At 43.2% G+C, this 16112-nt stretch overlaps 2 protein-coding genes across 3 annotated transcripts in view; both read right to left on the bottom strand.

The window, feature by feature from the left end:
* The window catches only part of LOC122711264 (extracellular serine/threonine protein CG31145), a 59218-nt gene extending 52075 nt beyond the window's left edge, over positions 1 to 7143 (bottom strand). The window contains exon 1 of the mRNA XM_043929846.1: positions 5023 to 7143. Within this exon, the coding sequence (XP_043785781.1) occupies positions 5023 to 5501 (479 nt within the window). The 5' untranslated portion in view covers positions 5502 to 7143. The remainder of the gene's footprint in view (positions 1 to 5022) is intronic.
* Positions 7007 to 16112, bottom strand: part of LOC122711268 (coiled-coil domain-containing protein 137) — a 62229-nt gene continuing 53123 nt past the window's right edge. For both annotated transcript variants that reach the window (XM_043929862.1, XM_043929861.1), the window contains one exon: positions 7007 to 7250. The gene's annotated coding sequence lies outside the window, so the exon portion shown is untranslated. The remainder of the gene's footprint in view (positions 7251 to 16112) is intronic.

Here is a 16112-nt window from a genome sequence, read left to right as displayed (position 1 = left end):
CGCGGATCGGATCGATTCGAGACCCAGCTCGATGTTACGCCGTATACAACCGGTATTTCCGGATATCGATATCCATATCCAAGTCGTCTGCTGATCACGCTTGCGATCTATGCACGTTTTGTTTAGAATATCGTTATGTTTTGCGAAGAAATGACTCAGAGAAGAAGTGACTCAGGACTCGTTTTATCTCTAACGTTGAGTCATTCTCACAGTCACGCGAGCAAAATTAAATTCGCGAAAATTAAACTTATCGCGCGGGACGATGCGGGAAAATTACTCGAATCGTATTCGAAGCGATATTTATAAAAAAAAATCTACGAAATCGATACAAGAATATCAGAATCGTATCCCGTTTCATCCCCTTCTTTTAAAATTGGGAACAACATCCCATATTCCACACCTCAACCTAATTCTTTTACAACCATTGTTACAACACAATTTTATCCGATATCACGCTCTGACACGAATGAACGCGAACCCCGTTGGGACCAACGTTATAAATAATATTCCACGTTCCATTTACTAATTAAACCCTTTTCCTTTTTTTTTTTTTTTCAATCCATCGCGTTGAAATAAAATTCCTCCCCTTAAGTATTTCACAATAACCAAACTTCCACCATCCCTATCACCATTAATTACCCCCTCCCCCTCTCCCCAAGACAAGAGAATCGTCTTCCGGAAGGAGCGGAAACGATAACGAGGACATGGAGAGACCGGTAATTGCACGCCATCCACGTACCATCCACGAATGGAGCCGCGCAAACATCTGTCATGTACCTTGCGCGAACAATGCGCCACGGGAATAACAAACGCCTCTCTCTCTCTCTCTCTCTCTCTCTTCCTCTCCCTCTCTCTCGAGGAGAAATTCGTTCGTTCGATCTTCTACGTCGATTATTACCTCGATCGATCGATCGATCGATCGATCGATTCCCCGCGTCACAAACCGCGGCACAAAAGCAATTCTTACGCCGGTCCAACGCAAACGCGCGCGATACGCACACGGTTATTATCGATGCATTTATACACACGTGCGCGTATAATGGAGCGATCGTGTGCACGCGATTACGGGGACGGGTAAACACGCGTGACGGCGCGTTATTGGGTGTTGTTGTGCCTCGTTTCATCGACGGAATTTTCGAGAGGGGGCGAAGATTCGCGGTGACTCGAGGAGGTGGACTCGAGGAAGGGCGAAGATGACAAAGGTGGGGAAAGGGGGAGGGAAGCCGGATGTTTGCTCGGAAATAATTCATCGTCCGTAACTCGGTCGAGTAGCCAGACGTGAATTCAGGTGACAGGAAGTAACCTCTATGCCCCCCCCCTCCTCCTACCTATTTTCTGGTGATTCACGTCGGTGATAATTTTGCCCGGAACGGTGTGTGTCTCTTTCTCTCTTGCTCTCTCTTCGAGTTGAATTCCAGAGGATGGAATTTTAGAGGAGGGGGAAGTTTTTAAAAAACAGTAGAAAATTAGTCGATAATGGGAATTGAAGGAGGATTTACGAGGAGACGTGAAATTATTCAAAGATTTTTTTGAAACCGATATGGGTCTCTTCGTATTTCACCTGACGAGTGGAAAAAGTAATCTATTAGAGAAAGTAAAAAAGACGGAATAATCTAAAGTATTTCGTTTCAGTTCAGAAACCAGTTATTACACTCGTCGAACACCTCCCCCTCCTTTCAAATATTAATCGATCTCGATCTGATATCTGCCGTTCTCGAAACCGCGTCGAGGAGAGATTTTGCAACGTGGCTTAGTAGAAGGTATTCCGTGCGCGCCAACACCTGTCACAGGGAAACAGGTGAAACTCGAGCAACGTCCTCGTCCTTCGATCGAAATAAGCACCCAGGAAGGACCGAAACTTGCCCTTATTCGAGGAGTTTCGAGAGGAAGGGATTCCTTCTCCCCCTCCTCCTCCTCCTCCTCTTTGAATAAGTATCGTGTTTGTCGAGGGTATATCCAATGCTCGAGCTTGTATCAAGCTTGGTTCGCGTGTGTACGCACGCACACAGGTAGCTCACAGTTATTGAGAACCCGTACCGAGACATTAGGGCATTGTCGACGCGGAACAATGCTTTATTCCCTAGACTCTAGGGGTCACTAGAGTTGGCTGCTGGTTTAGATAGGTAGGTAGGTAGGTAGGTAGGCAAGGACGTGGAAGCTCGCATCGTGGAAATGGCGTTCCTTGTTTCCAGATGCACGGTAATACACAACAACAAGGCACAAAGAGCATGTACGGATACTACTTTTCCTTCCAGATCGATTCCAGACCGGGGGAAACGCAATGAAAAATGCAGTCTTAGCCGTGTGTGGCGATGCACCCTTCTCGCTGCTTTGTTTCTTTTCTTTCTTTTATGGTCAGCTCAGATAGGGGTTTCTTTTCTCTTTTTTTTTTTACAGTTACGAGTTTCATTTCGAATAAAGGGCAGAAAAGTTTCTATTTTTTTATCGATTATTGACGTTAAAACGATTTTCTTATTCATTTTCTTATTCGAGTATCTTCCTGTTTTCGGAGAACAACTTGCGCGAATGATTTCCTCGGTCGAAGAGCGTAGAATTTTATATGGAATTTTTTATATGGAATGGATTTTCAATCAATGTACAACAAACGAAAAACCATGGAATTGAATTTGCGGCCAATGAGGAAAATCTGGAAGAGTTCCAATTACTACACGCTATGGAGAAAATTGGGGGAGGGGAGAAGGAGGAAACGATCGACCATTTGGCAAATTAGCGGACGAAAACGAATCGTCGATTGGCTACGCGTTGCATTGTTCGTGACAATTAGTCGCTCTTCTCGCCAGAGGGACGAATTAGGCTTCGATGAAAAGGAACATCGAGAGGAAGGAAAGGAAAGAGGGGAGGGAAAAAAAAAAAAGAGAAGAACAAAAGAGAAAATTCACACGGTCGTAAATGCTCCGTGTTTCGATCGGGGGAGGGAAAAAAAAAGGAAAAAAGAAAAACGTTCAATCGACAGAGACACGATCTTCCATAAAAATTACTTCCCATTTAATTATCGATCAATTGTATTGTTAATCGAGGATCGATTCCCTTAAGAAATTCCATTGAACTATTATTTTTCTCGTTCGATTCCAATTACAATAATTCGTATTTCGGATAATTTTAAACGAACGAAAAATCATCAAAAATCGATCGAGAATAATTTTCGCGACCAGAAACGGATTTTCTAGCAATTTTCGAAAAACTTAATCAAGGACGCATCCGAGCACACGAACGTACACACATACACAGAGAATCGTGAATCACGCGAATTCCTTCTATCATCGGTATAATTACGTTTGCCATTGGACAATCTGCTTGCACGGGGGGACGACACGTGGCCTCGATGTGCGTGTATCGATGCACACGCTCGCGTAGCGTGTAAGTGGATTCTAACCATTGCGATATGGCAACGTGACTGATATTTGCTTGTCGGACAATAAAATCGCTTAACCGGAATAGATTAGCATTCGAAGGGGTCAACGGAAACGATTCAACCTCGAGATTCAATCATTTTTATTTTTTTCTTTCTTTCTTTCTTTCTTTCTTTCTTTCTTTCTTTCTTTCTTCACCTTCTCGCGTTAAAAATCCGTTAAAAAATTCCAAATTTATTCCTTTTCTTTATATCTCTAATCGAATCCCTAATTTCCAATTGGATCCACGATGGAATTAAAATCGATCAACGAGAGGGAAGTACAAGTTCAAGTTTTTCTTTCTTTTTGCTCGCGAAAAAAGAATATCGCGTCGTCGAACGCGGGTTCACGGGGGCCCGAATTGCGTAAGCGGCCTCTATCCTCGTCCATCAATTTCGTTCTACGCGTTATTTCGCCGGGTAACGAGAACGAGACTGGAGGTCGAAGAGGGAACAACACGAACCAGATATCACCAGTCGCGCCTCTTATCAGTCTATTACGACAGTAATAACACTCTTAATTTCATCGACTCGCGGATCGATGCCTATACACCATACCACGCCATCATCATCATCATTATCATCATTATCATCGTCGTCGCCATTACCATCACCATCCATCAAACGCGACGCGTTTGGATAATGATGGAACAAACGAGGGACTTAAAAAAAAAAAAAAGAAAAAGAAAAAGAAAAAAAGCAATTTTCAAAATCGATGGAACGTTTCTTCCGTGGAAAATCTCTAGTTGCAAGTTGGATCGAGATTTTTTTTTTTTTTTTTTTCTCCCGCTTCGTTTCGAACGATTCGACTAATTGCTTTTCTTTCTCGGTACTTTCCGCCCGGTTGGACGGGGAGATACGGGAGAACTACACGAGTTTCTGTTTGAAAATCGGTTTAGGAGATTTCGATGGAGGGCGAACACCGTGCGAGATTTAAACTTGCCACTTTCCACGCTGTTTCTCGGTTAATTAGATGTCACCGCTCGTTCTCGCTCTCTCGAAATTTCTCTCTTATCTTCGATTTTGTTGTTGTTATTATTATTATTATACATCTTCGTCGTATCAACGAGCGACGGTGGATTTCGTTGGATGGAGAAGCGGGAAAAAAAAACGGAAGGAAACGAAGAAATCGGTTATCGTGTAAACAAAAAAAAAAAATAATAATAATAATAATAAGCTCGATAAACTGGTCGTTCCGATAACGAAATCGTATGCAAGTACGCGCTACTGCGCGATTCTATTTTCATCAGCGATCCGCGGATTGCACGTGATCGTTTAAAGTTTGCGCCGTTTAAGAAAACGTTTTAATCTATTTCGTGTTTTCGATTCACTCGCTTCGTAATAACGTTTGTCAATGATTGACGAGAATCGATAACCCTTCGATTCGTTTCGCCATCCTCCAAGTATAACGTAACGACGCGCGATCGATAAAACGAGCGAGCCAATTGGCCAAGATAATTAGTAGAACGGTATATATCGTCCAATGATAATTATTCGTGCGCGAATTCGGACCAGTTCGTGCGTTCTGCTCCAATTTATATTTCTATATAATTATTCGACGATTATCGGTTACCAAATAATATACTCATATAAATATATATATATATACTCACTTGGGGCCGATCTTCTTCAACTCTCCGAGCGTGGGATTGTCCGAGCGATCCTCCCCGCTGATCCTAGCCACACCCTCGTACACGCTAACACCGTAACCCTTCACCACGAGGTCCACTAAATCCGGAAAACTGTCGTGCACCTCCGTTTTCTCGGTCCTCGAGTCCCTCCTCCCCCCCTCCTCGCCACCACCCTCCCTCCCCCCACTGTTCTGGGTCGTGGCGGACGTGTCGCCGCTCGTTTGCTCCTTGCTGGCGTTCAATCTTTGCAAAAACTTGCGTCGAAAGTTGTTGTAAATGGTGTCCGCGTTCGGGTCGTCCCCGACGCGGACGCGGCCGTGGCTCGGCACCAGATGGTGGCCGCTGTATCCAAGATCCATCTGAAGGTCCATCACCAACAATACGGTGAACAGTATCGCGAACGCGCTCAAACCGAGCATCAGTTTGTCGCGGATCCTGATCATTCTCACCGCCAACTTCATCTTCCGATCGTCCTTCCGCTCCTCTTCGCTCGACTCCTCGGCCACCCTTCTCCCCCTCCCCCCCTTCCTCTTCGCCCTGTTACCTGTTCCCTCGTTCGTCGACGCGCCACAGCCCCCCTTCAACCGAGCATCCTCGTTCACAACGCGGATCGTCACGAGATCCAGAAAACGCGCATCGTCCCCCGTCGGGACGGGATCTGTCCTCGTCGGGATGGAAGGGCAAGGCACGACGCGCGAGCGGACAGGAGGTCGCCGCGAGGCAACGATCGACGAGTTCCCTTCGTCCACCGATCTGTCGTCGCCGACTGCTACCACCAACCGCTGCTCTTCACTTCCTCGCCGCGGAGCGTTGCACTCGGGGCCTCGCGTCTCCTCCTCGTCGTCCTCCTCCGCCTCCTCCGCCTCCTCCTCCTCCTCGTCTCCACCGTTGCCAGCCGCCGAATTCGCAACTTTGCATTTTACCAACGACGCGGCCGTGAACGGCCGCGCGTGCACTTCGCCGCCGCCTCGTATCCGTGTCTTCCTCCTTGCCTCCGCTTTATCCTTATCGTTATTCCGCCGCTCGTTATCGCGCCTCGACTCGAGCCCCCAAGACCCGCGATCCCCAACTTGGCAGTCGTCGGGCGGTGGCGAGCGTTTCGCTTTCCACTTCCTCCACTCCACCGATCCGATCCGATCCGATCTCGCGGGCCAACAACGGTAGTCGGCCGCGGCCACCCACTCCCGAGAGACGGGAGCGAACAACAGTCCGACCCGCGACTTGTGCCGCGCCAAACTCTCCTCGCTCCACCACGACCTTCCCCGTCGAAGGCGTCGGAGAAGAAGCCTTTCGCTCGACCTCTCCGACCGACCTCTCCCGACCGCCGCTCGTCGCTCCAACGGTCTTGAATCGCCCTCCTCGGCCCGGACCAGATCTTCCACGTCCTCCGCCGAGACGCTCCTCCCGCCCCGCTTCTCGGTTACACGGATTTCCACGAACGCGTTCGAGGGAACGTCGATGCTCGTGCAGGTAGGTGGCAGAGGCCGATTACCCGAAATTCCCGAAATTCGGTCGATCTCCAAATTCCTCCTCGACTTTTTCCTCCTCAGAGGCGGTATCGGCCTCTCCTCCTTGTCGTCGCTCGACAACAATTTCCAATTCCCTCGCGGAACGGGGAGAGGACTCTTCTGGATATTCCTCACCAATCTCTCGCACCCTTCCGCGATATTGTCCCTCGAGCTTCTCACCAATCTTCTCAAAAAAGAATCGCTCTTCCGCAATTTAACCCTCCTCCCTCTCGCCCCCTCCTCGTATTCGAGCCGGCTGTCCTTTTGCTCCGACTTAAGGGATCCAGGGATCCTCCCTCGGTCGCTCCAGATCCTCCCTTCGTCCCCTCGCGCCCTGAATCGCCGATCTTCGCGGTCACCTCCTCTTATCGAGGAATCGAGCTCGACGCCCGAGCTTCCCCGCGGCCTCGACGAACCTTCGCTATCTTCGAATGTCTGGCGGTTCGAACGCGTCGTCTCCTCCGTGGAACCGCTTCCGTGACATCTCCTCTCGTCCAGAGTTCCCCCTCGAACGCGAGACGCGAGGGCAAGCTTGGAATTTCGCGCGGGAAACGGGAACAGATTCGATCGATGTCCACCAAATGTGACAAGCTCGCCGTTGGCTTCTTATCCTCGATCAAGATCCTCTCCGATCTTGCGTCTTGCGGATGCCGAGAGTCTGGACGCCCCTTCGTCAGCCCTTCGATTCCGCCGCGCCGCGCTCTGCAAAATAAACGCAGACGGGAACGAGTTAGAGAATTGAAGGGAATTTTGTCTTTCCAAGTCGTCGAAGTTTGTTAGGTGTTTGCAAAAGTTTTATCGATTTGTATCGCTCGATCGGGATTCTTTCTCGGTCCAAGTGATGAAGAGATAAAGGGACTAATTATTCGCGAATAATATTGCGCTCTTATTAATCGTAGATTACGAGAATCTATATCTAATATAAATCACTTGTGCAAAGGGTTAAGAGCCTTTTTCTCTCGACCGAAGCAACAACTCGAGATTTATATCGATCTTTCCCGCTCGATGGGATTCTTTCTCGGTCCAAGTGATGAAGAGATAAAGGGACTAATTATTCGCGAATAATATTGCGATAGATTACGAGATCTAATATAAATCACTTGGGCGAAAGATTATCTTTTTTCTTTCGGTCGAGAGAAAGTCAACTCGAGATTTATATCGATCCTTCCCGCTCGATCGATTCCTTTCTCGGTCCAAGTGATGAAGAGATAAAGAGACTAATTATTCGCGAATAATATTGCGCTCTTATTAATCGTATTTATTACGAGATTTAATATAAATCACTTGTGCAAAGGGTTAAGCCTTTTTCTCTCGACCGAAGCAACAACTCGAGATTTATATCGATCTTTCCCGCTCGATCGAATCCTTTCTGGGTCCAAGTGATGAAGAGATAAAGGGACTAATTATTCGCGAATAATATTGCGATAGATTACGAGATCTAATATAAATCACTTGGGCGAAGGATTACCTTTTTTCTTTCGGTCGAAAGAAAGTCACAACTCGAGATTTATATCGATCCTTCCCGATCGAATCCTTTCTCGGTCGAAATAATGAGGTAACTTAAAATGGTGTTATACATTTCCTAATGAAGAGATAAAGAGACTAGTTAATCAATACTGCGCTCTTATTAATCGTATTTATTACGAGATCTAATATAAATCACTCGGCTCTCGAGCGCCAAGAGTTAACCCTTTTTCTCTCGGCCGAAGCAACAACTCGAGATTTGTATCGATCCTTCCCGCTCGATCGAATCCTTTCTCGATCCAAGTGATGAAGAGATAAAGAGACTAATTATTCGCGAATAATATTGCGCTCTTATTAATCGTAGATCACGAGATCTAATATAAATCATTTGGGCGAAGGATTAACCCTTTTTCTCTCGAAATAACAACTCGAGATTTATATCGATCCTTCCCGCTCGATCGAATCCTTTCTCGGTCCAAGTGATAAGTGTCTCTATGAGGTAACGTAAAATGATTTTATACATTTCATATATATTAAAGATGAAGAGATAAAGGGACTAGTTATTCGCGAATCAATAAATTGCGCTCTTATTAATCCAGCATAAATCACACAGCACGAACAGCAACAACTCGAGCAATCGTTCGATTTTAAATTTCTTACAACTGAAATGATTTCGCGCACAAATCAACGCGCAAAAACATTTATATTTTGATATATTACATACCTTACTCTTAAGCGCAAAGAGTTTATTTTAATTAATTTATTCGTGAAGCGATGATACTTTAAATCAAACGAATCGTTCACTCTCTCGTACGAAAATCGAGTCAATAAAGAGGAATAGAATACATTCGCTATAATTCTCGTAACCATCAAGAGGAGTTATTCCGATAAATAAAAAGTATCCGCCTCCGTGTAAATAGAAAATATTTCTTCGTATCGCTATCCTTTAGGAAACAACGTTGGAAACGACGTGATACGAACAATTATACCTCGAAGGCGGTACATAATAAGAAACAGAGTGAACGAGAGAAATCTATTCTTCGGCGAGCGAACGAACGAGGGAAAAATCGAATCGTCCATCGCGGTAAAAACCATCACCGCCCCGCCCCAGGAGGAACCATCAAACCTCCCATTCGTATCGGTCTAAAAATAAATCACCGTCTTATGGTATAATAAAAATAATAATAATAATAATAATAATAATAATAATAATAATAATAATAATAATAATAATAATAATAATAATAATAATAATAATAATAGAGCTAGCTGCATACTTTTTATCGAATTCCCTATACGATGGGTGGCACACACACACACACACATACACACCCAAGGATGCCAAGGATGCAAGGTGGGTCAAGGTGGTTCCTTTAAGGGGTCGCTTCGTGGGGGGAGTGGCCGTGGCGGAGAGATATCAACTGTGAAATAGAGTGACGGTAATGGCGTGCTTCGTGTTGCGAGAGTGGCCATTACAGTTATCGCGAAAGTCGCGTCATAAAGGCGAGGCGGTGGGGGGTGGTGCCGCGCTGAACACGAGAGAGAGAGAGAGAGAGAGAGAGAGAGAGAGAGAGAGAGAGAGAGAGAGAGAGAGAGAGAGGATCGTAAAGGTTCGCCCCTTACGCGAACAAGACCGCATAATTTAATATCTCGCCCCGACCTGCATTAAGTTCGGCAAAAAGGGAAGCCGAATATTCGCGCCGCGGAATCGGTTATAACAGGAATCGCGCGAAACCGGCCGGTTGCCCGATCGTTTACGGGGCGCCAACTTCTCGTTCCCTCGTTTGACCGTTTCCAGTTCATCATTTTACGAGATAGTTCTCTTGCCAGTTCTCTTTGAGAAATTTGAGAAATTTCAAACCGTGTCTTGGTCGCGTTTCGAGGGGAAGATTTAAATAGAGAAAAGGTTCGATCGATGTTGACGCGAGGGAAACGAGATGTTATCGCCCTGTCCTACGAAGAAGCGACATTTCGTGTCGCTTCGACCGACACGAAACGCAACGAGACGGAAGAGTAGGCTGAAGGAATCTCCAGCGAAAGAAAGGCTTCTGGTTTTATCTCATCCCCGAGGAAAAACGCGAATGCCTATCTTTATTATCAGGGGAGGGGGAGGGTCAGGAACAGGAATGGTGGAATTTGAACGGCGCATCGATTCGCGGAAAGAGAGTTACGACGGGACGTTTCGTTCTTACGTTTCGTTCTCTCCGGATGCAAGAGGCCATTCAGATCAAAGATTTCACCCTGGAACGACACCGTTTTCCAATCGTTTCGTAAGAGCGTGGGAGGAGGAGGAGGAGGTATGGGTATGGATAAACGATAAATCTATCCCCCCTCACGGAGACATTAACGCGAGCAATTTCCACGAAAATGCCCTCTTCCCCGTGTAACGCGTTGGACGGACGATTTTCTGTAACGTGGCTTCGCGATAGACAATAAGTGGTTATTGTTTCGAGGGAAATTTCTTTTTTTTTTTCTTTTCCAAGGCAAGAATTGGAAGAAAACTTAAAACGTGGAATAAGAAGATATTCGATCGAGGATTAGACTTTGGAGTTATCGAAATGGAAATGGAATAATCTTCGTCTTTGTACGATGTAAAAAAAAAAAAAAAAGTAACAATCACTTGTGATAATTTTAATTTACGTAATCCATCGGTCACGAAGTCTGAGAAATTCCTATATTTTTCGTACAAGCTTTAAAACGCCAACTGGCCCGTGAACTAAAACTAGTACGAGTTAATTTCTCGTAAGTGATAAATACAGTTACGTCATAACCCGTTAAGATTACTCTCCGAGTCTCGATAACATCGAGTTTACGTAACAAAAAGTGGGGCATCGCCGTATTTATAACATCGGATATAAAATGAAATTTATCGAACCGAATTTTGATTAATACTTTATTTACTCGATCGAAATTGTGTGCTCGATCGAAAAGTGATACGCACAAGGGGGAATTAAACGACGCAGGCACGAGAAATGACCGAGGCATTTTCAGTTCCTTCGAGAAATAAGGGAAGAAAATGGGCGAGATAAGGAAAAACGCGATTCGAAATGGAATATCGGTATCGGGGATTCGTTCCATTTACACGTGGTCGCACGTGCGCCTTTCACGGATATAAATACGAGGGTTAATTGCGAGCAGTCGGCGCCGATTTCCCTCGAATTAAACGTTAAAAGCTCGCGTGCTCCCTTCTAATTAGAAATTTTCGATTATTAAGCCACGGGAAACGCGATTCCATCGGTATAATTGGAGTATCATCACGGATTAGAAAACTGATTGTTGCTTTTGACTTTTCCTAAAAATACGAATTTCGCTTTTAACCAAATTTTCCTCCAATTTCTTTTTTTTTTTTTTTTTTTTTGGAAAGCACAAAATCGCTCCGAGACGAATTCGCGAAATATATTTATTATGATATAAGATGATTCGTGGATGCGTGGTGCGTTCAATTGACGATTTCAATTGCAATAAATGGAAACTCGAAATGGAAATTCGAAATTTAACCCGTCAAAATGACGGATTTCGTATTTTTTTCCATCTTTTTTTTTTTTTTTTTTGTTTTGTTTTACGATCATTATCGAAAACGCGAAAATGTTTTCGACAAAATTAATATTGTAAATTTATCGAGATAGAAACTTGTAATTACCCGTACCTATTTATTCTCGCGACACATCGCTTTAATTACAATCCCTGTTTATCTGAGATAAAATAGATACATAGATTACTAACAAGCGGATAATTTTAGCGTTAATTATGGAAGACGTGCAATATATAGAATCCTAACGCGATTAATAATAATTACGAGAATTAACGCTCAATTTTTTTTTAAAAATCGTCCTCGTCCTCGATCAACGGAACGAATCAGATCCTTAAACGAACAATTTCAATCGATTTCACGATCCTAGTAAAACCTTCTATCAACACGCGAAATCCATTAAAAATAAAAAAAAAAAATAAAATAAAATAAAATAAAATAAAATAAAATAAAAAATAAAAAAGGAAAGAAAAAGATAGAAAGAGAGGGGGAGGGGGAAAATAGTTTCCGTGTCGGATGGAGGTCGCTAAGCTCGAAAACGAATTCACAACGTGTTGTTTGCTCGAAATAGAATCTCTGCGTGATTGTTGCCGAGCATAACACTCGAAACATCCGCGTTTATTATTATTCGCCTGCAGTCTGATGGAAAATAAAAAAGTACACCCTGGGATTTCAACGCATTATCCACCGTCTCCTCGACGGGGAGAAGAGGGGAAATTCGCGATTCGCCCTCGGGATGAGAGCGGACAACTTCTTTCGAGATGCTCGTCAAAGTTTCGAAAAAGGAAGGAAGGAAGGAAGGAAGGAAGGAAGGGAAAAAGAGTCTCTCCAGTAAAATTGAACTTTACGTTATTGTTCTTACTATTGTTATCCTCTTCCAGAAGAATTATCGTTCGTCCATTTTCAAAAATCGTCCGAAGAAATGTAATTCGAATTTCTTCGAATCGATCGTGTTGAGACTTTAATTCGAGGCTTTAATATCGGACGAAAGATTAATTTGCCGTAAATATATGGAGAATTCGAGAGATGTTGCGATTGCATTGCGTAAGAACGTTGTGCAAGCTTCCGTATTTCCAACCAAGTTATTTTCAGGCCTCGTTATAAACATACCTTCTTCCTTCAAATACAACGGAATAACAATAAAGATTAACGGTCAGCGAGCGAAAATGGTCTAAATTTTGCACCTCATTGCGCTTTTAACGAATTCACGGATTTAAAAATATATTCCCTTTCTCTCTCTCTCTCTCTCTCAAAAAAAAAAAAAACTCTTCTTCTTAACACACTTTTCGATACATAGTAAAACTTTTCCAAAACTATAATCCGCTTCTAAAACACGTACAACTACATCAGTTCCTCGACTTGTACAGTTCCTCGACTTCTCACCTTTGCGATACTATATTCCTTCCTTCCCAAAAAATTATTTCTAAAATAAAAAATTTATCTGCGAAAAAATGAAAATAAATAAATAAATCCGAAAGTTTTGTAACTCGTCGAAAAAGCGGAAGAAGAAAAAAGGGAGATAAATTCGCGCGATAGATCTCATGAAATATCGAGGGGCGGATGAAAATGATGTCGATAAGTTAGCGGGCGACGAGTGATCCTCTGGATGTACCTCCTCCTTGGATCCCTCGGAGACGGAGCAAGAGAATATGCAAAACGGAGAAATGCAAGGAAAGAGGGGCGAGGGCGAGGGTTGTATGCGCTCGAAACTACCGCGCCGTGGATCATTTAAATATTGCACGGGGGACGAGTAAATAAAGGATAAGATCGAACGTGGGGGAGGAATCTGGGATCAGTTTTCTTTCTTTCTTTCTTACTTTCTCTCTCTCGCTCTCGCTCTCTCTCTCTCTCTCTCTCCCTCTTTCCCTAGGAATGGCCGAAATGCCCGATTTTATCAACCTCCCTGATCATAAACGTGCTTCGACGTTCGTTTTATAGTTGTCTGTTTATTGAGAATTACAGGCAAGAAATTTGTTCTCTTCTTCGTTCGTTTGTTCCATTCGAAGAGGTTTAAAAGAGGAGGGGGGGAGGAAAAATATTTCGACGAAATTCACGTCCGTTTTTTAATAAACCGAAATCGTCGATATGATTGGATTGGAGAGTTGGACGCATTAATCCAACTCGAAAAAGTTAAAAATTTCTTTACTTGTTAAAATGAATAACATTTATTCGTAATTATTACGATCGATCCTCCCCCTTTTCCTGTATAACCTCGCCTGTTTGCCACTACAAGTTATCTGCGATTATTATCACGTTTTTGAACGATAAATTATCGAGGCCAGTTCAATTATTAAATTTCCATCCGTTCGACATGATGGATAAGGATGAAAGGAACCACTAAGAAAAAAAAAATGAATTCTCTTTCTTTGTTGAAAATTGAACGAGAAGGGATGATTCTTCTTATCTGAATGAATTTTATTTAATTCATTTCTTAATCGTTCGTGTCGATTCCAATTGACGAAAGCGAATCACGAAGAAAGTGAATCGTTTTTGTATAAATTTTGCACACGCGTTGTTTCGCCACTTCCCCTCTCCCCCCCCCCCCCATCACTCATCGACAATTAATCGGTCTTTTGATTTCGGCCATTCTTTGATCGGCCCCTTTTGTTCCAACTTCCGTTCCCCGTATAATTGAACCCCCTCCTCCCCCCCTCCCTATCCCCCGTTGATTGAAACATCTAAACGAACGAACGGGAGGAGGGGGGGGGGGAAGAGAGGGAGGGGGTGTCGTTAAAATGGAAATCACGTTTCAGGCCGGTCATAAAACGTGCATCGTTTCACCTGTAATTCATGCAGGATAAAATTCCTTTGTACTCCAGGTTCCGATAAAAAGTAATTCGAATTTAACGTAGTTTGTCCAAAAGTTGGCACGAAATTTCATCGTTTTCACCCCCTCGAGAATTTCGTGCAAGAGAAAACTAAAAATTAATTTTCATCTCTGATAATTTTATTCAAATTGGCTCAAAAGGAGAACGAAATTGAACGAAGAACAAAAAAAAGAAAAAGAAAAAGAAAAAGAAAAAATCTAATCCAATGCATCGCGTTTCAAGATTTCACTCGTTGAGAAATGAAAGATCAAGCTGAAAAGGATTAAACGTATCTCGTATCGGATTATCAGATTTCGTAGGATAATAAGCAGGGACATATTTTGCATGAAAGTTAAGGGATCGAGATGCTTTGATAAAAAAAAAAAAGAGAGAGAAAGAAAAAGAAAGAAAAAGGAAAAAAGAATAATACGCGAGATCACGATCTTTTTGTAATAAGCTTATAAAGAGTAAAAATGGGATCGCGTTCTAAACAGGGATTCTCGCTTTTCTTTGACCCGTTTTTCCTTTTCCTTTTGCCCGTTCCACGGCTTTCTCTTTATACACACAGGCCGCTTAAAAGCCTCAATTAATTGCAATCCGTTCTCTCGAAATGAGATCTTACACCGGCGGAAGAATGGCCGCGTTAAAAAGCGTTAAAACACCTCCGTTTTCCATCCCCTTATTGCATCCCCTTATAGCCCAGTTTAAATTATTAAACGCGATTACCACGATACGAAGAGGGAGGGGAAAAAAAAAGAGAAAAAAAAGAAAAAAAAAATAAGATCAAAGCTGTACCCGAGAAATAATTAGAAAACTTTCTGAAAATTGCCACAGTTAGCTCGCCTTTTAATTCGATTATCCAAGGTAATGTTAGAGAATCGGGAAGATTTAATCGTTTCCCCGACGAATTAATATTAATCCGTGATAGACAAAATAAAATGGAAAAAGAATCGTTTAATTAATTTAAAGGAACAATTTCTCTGGAATATATTTCGTTTCTAAAAATATATATATATATAAATTATTTCGATTTTTAAAAAGAGAATAAAAAAAAAAAAAAAAAAAGGAGGAAAAGAAGAAAACTCTCGATACTCGGAACATTTTCGCGATTCTTCGAACACGGTATTCAGCATCCATCCTTAAAGCTCACTGCAACGTTAAGCCCGCTAATTAATTGGCGGCCGGTTCTCACGCGTGTGCCAACCGAGTTTACATTGGCCCTCCGGCTCCCTTTCTAATTATAAACTTAATTAATAACCCGATCTTTTACGCTTATGAATCACAATTTTCTTAGACGCGGCGCCCGCCTTCATTCGCCACCGTGGATCCATATTATCGCCGCAAGCTTTTAATCCTGACCGAGCGACTTCGGTGCACCTAATTAACGACATAATTAACGATCCATCCACGTCTCTTTTTCGCTCCGGTCCTACGCTCTACTAACATTTCTCAAAGAGACGTAATTAGAGATGCGCCGGGACGCGACTGGTACAAAGATATCATATAAATGAGTTTAACTTGAGGGAGGGGAGGGGAAAAAACGGGGGAAGGGAGAGGAGGGAAGGGGAAAGGGAGAAGGGGGATAAATCAAACTTGAAACTGAAAGGGAGTACGCGCGAATTTTCTGTCATATTTCCAAATGAAATTTACTTTTCTTTTTTTTTTTTTCTACGGTATATAACCTACGAACAAAAGAGAAACTTTAGCGAGCTTGAAAACGAGGATCCAATTTTTTTCTATCGTTTCAAATTATTATCGTTATTA

The sequence above is a fragment of the Apis laboriosa genome, unplaced genomic scaffold (genome assembly GCF_014066325.1).
Source record: "Apis laboriosa isolate Shangri-la unplaced genomic scaffold, ASM1406632v1 scaffold16_cov148, whole genome shotgun sequence".
Lineage (NCBI taxonomy): Eukaryota > Metazoa > Arthropoda > Insecta > Hymenoptera > Apidae > Apis > Apis laboriosa.
This window is presented reverse-complemented; position numbering and strand designations above follow the sequence as displayed.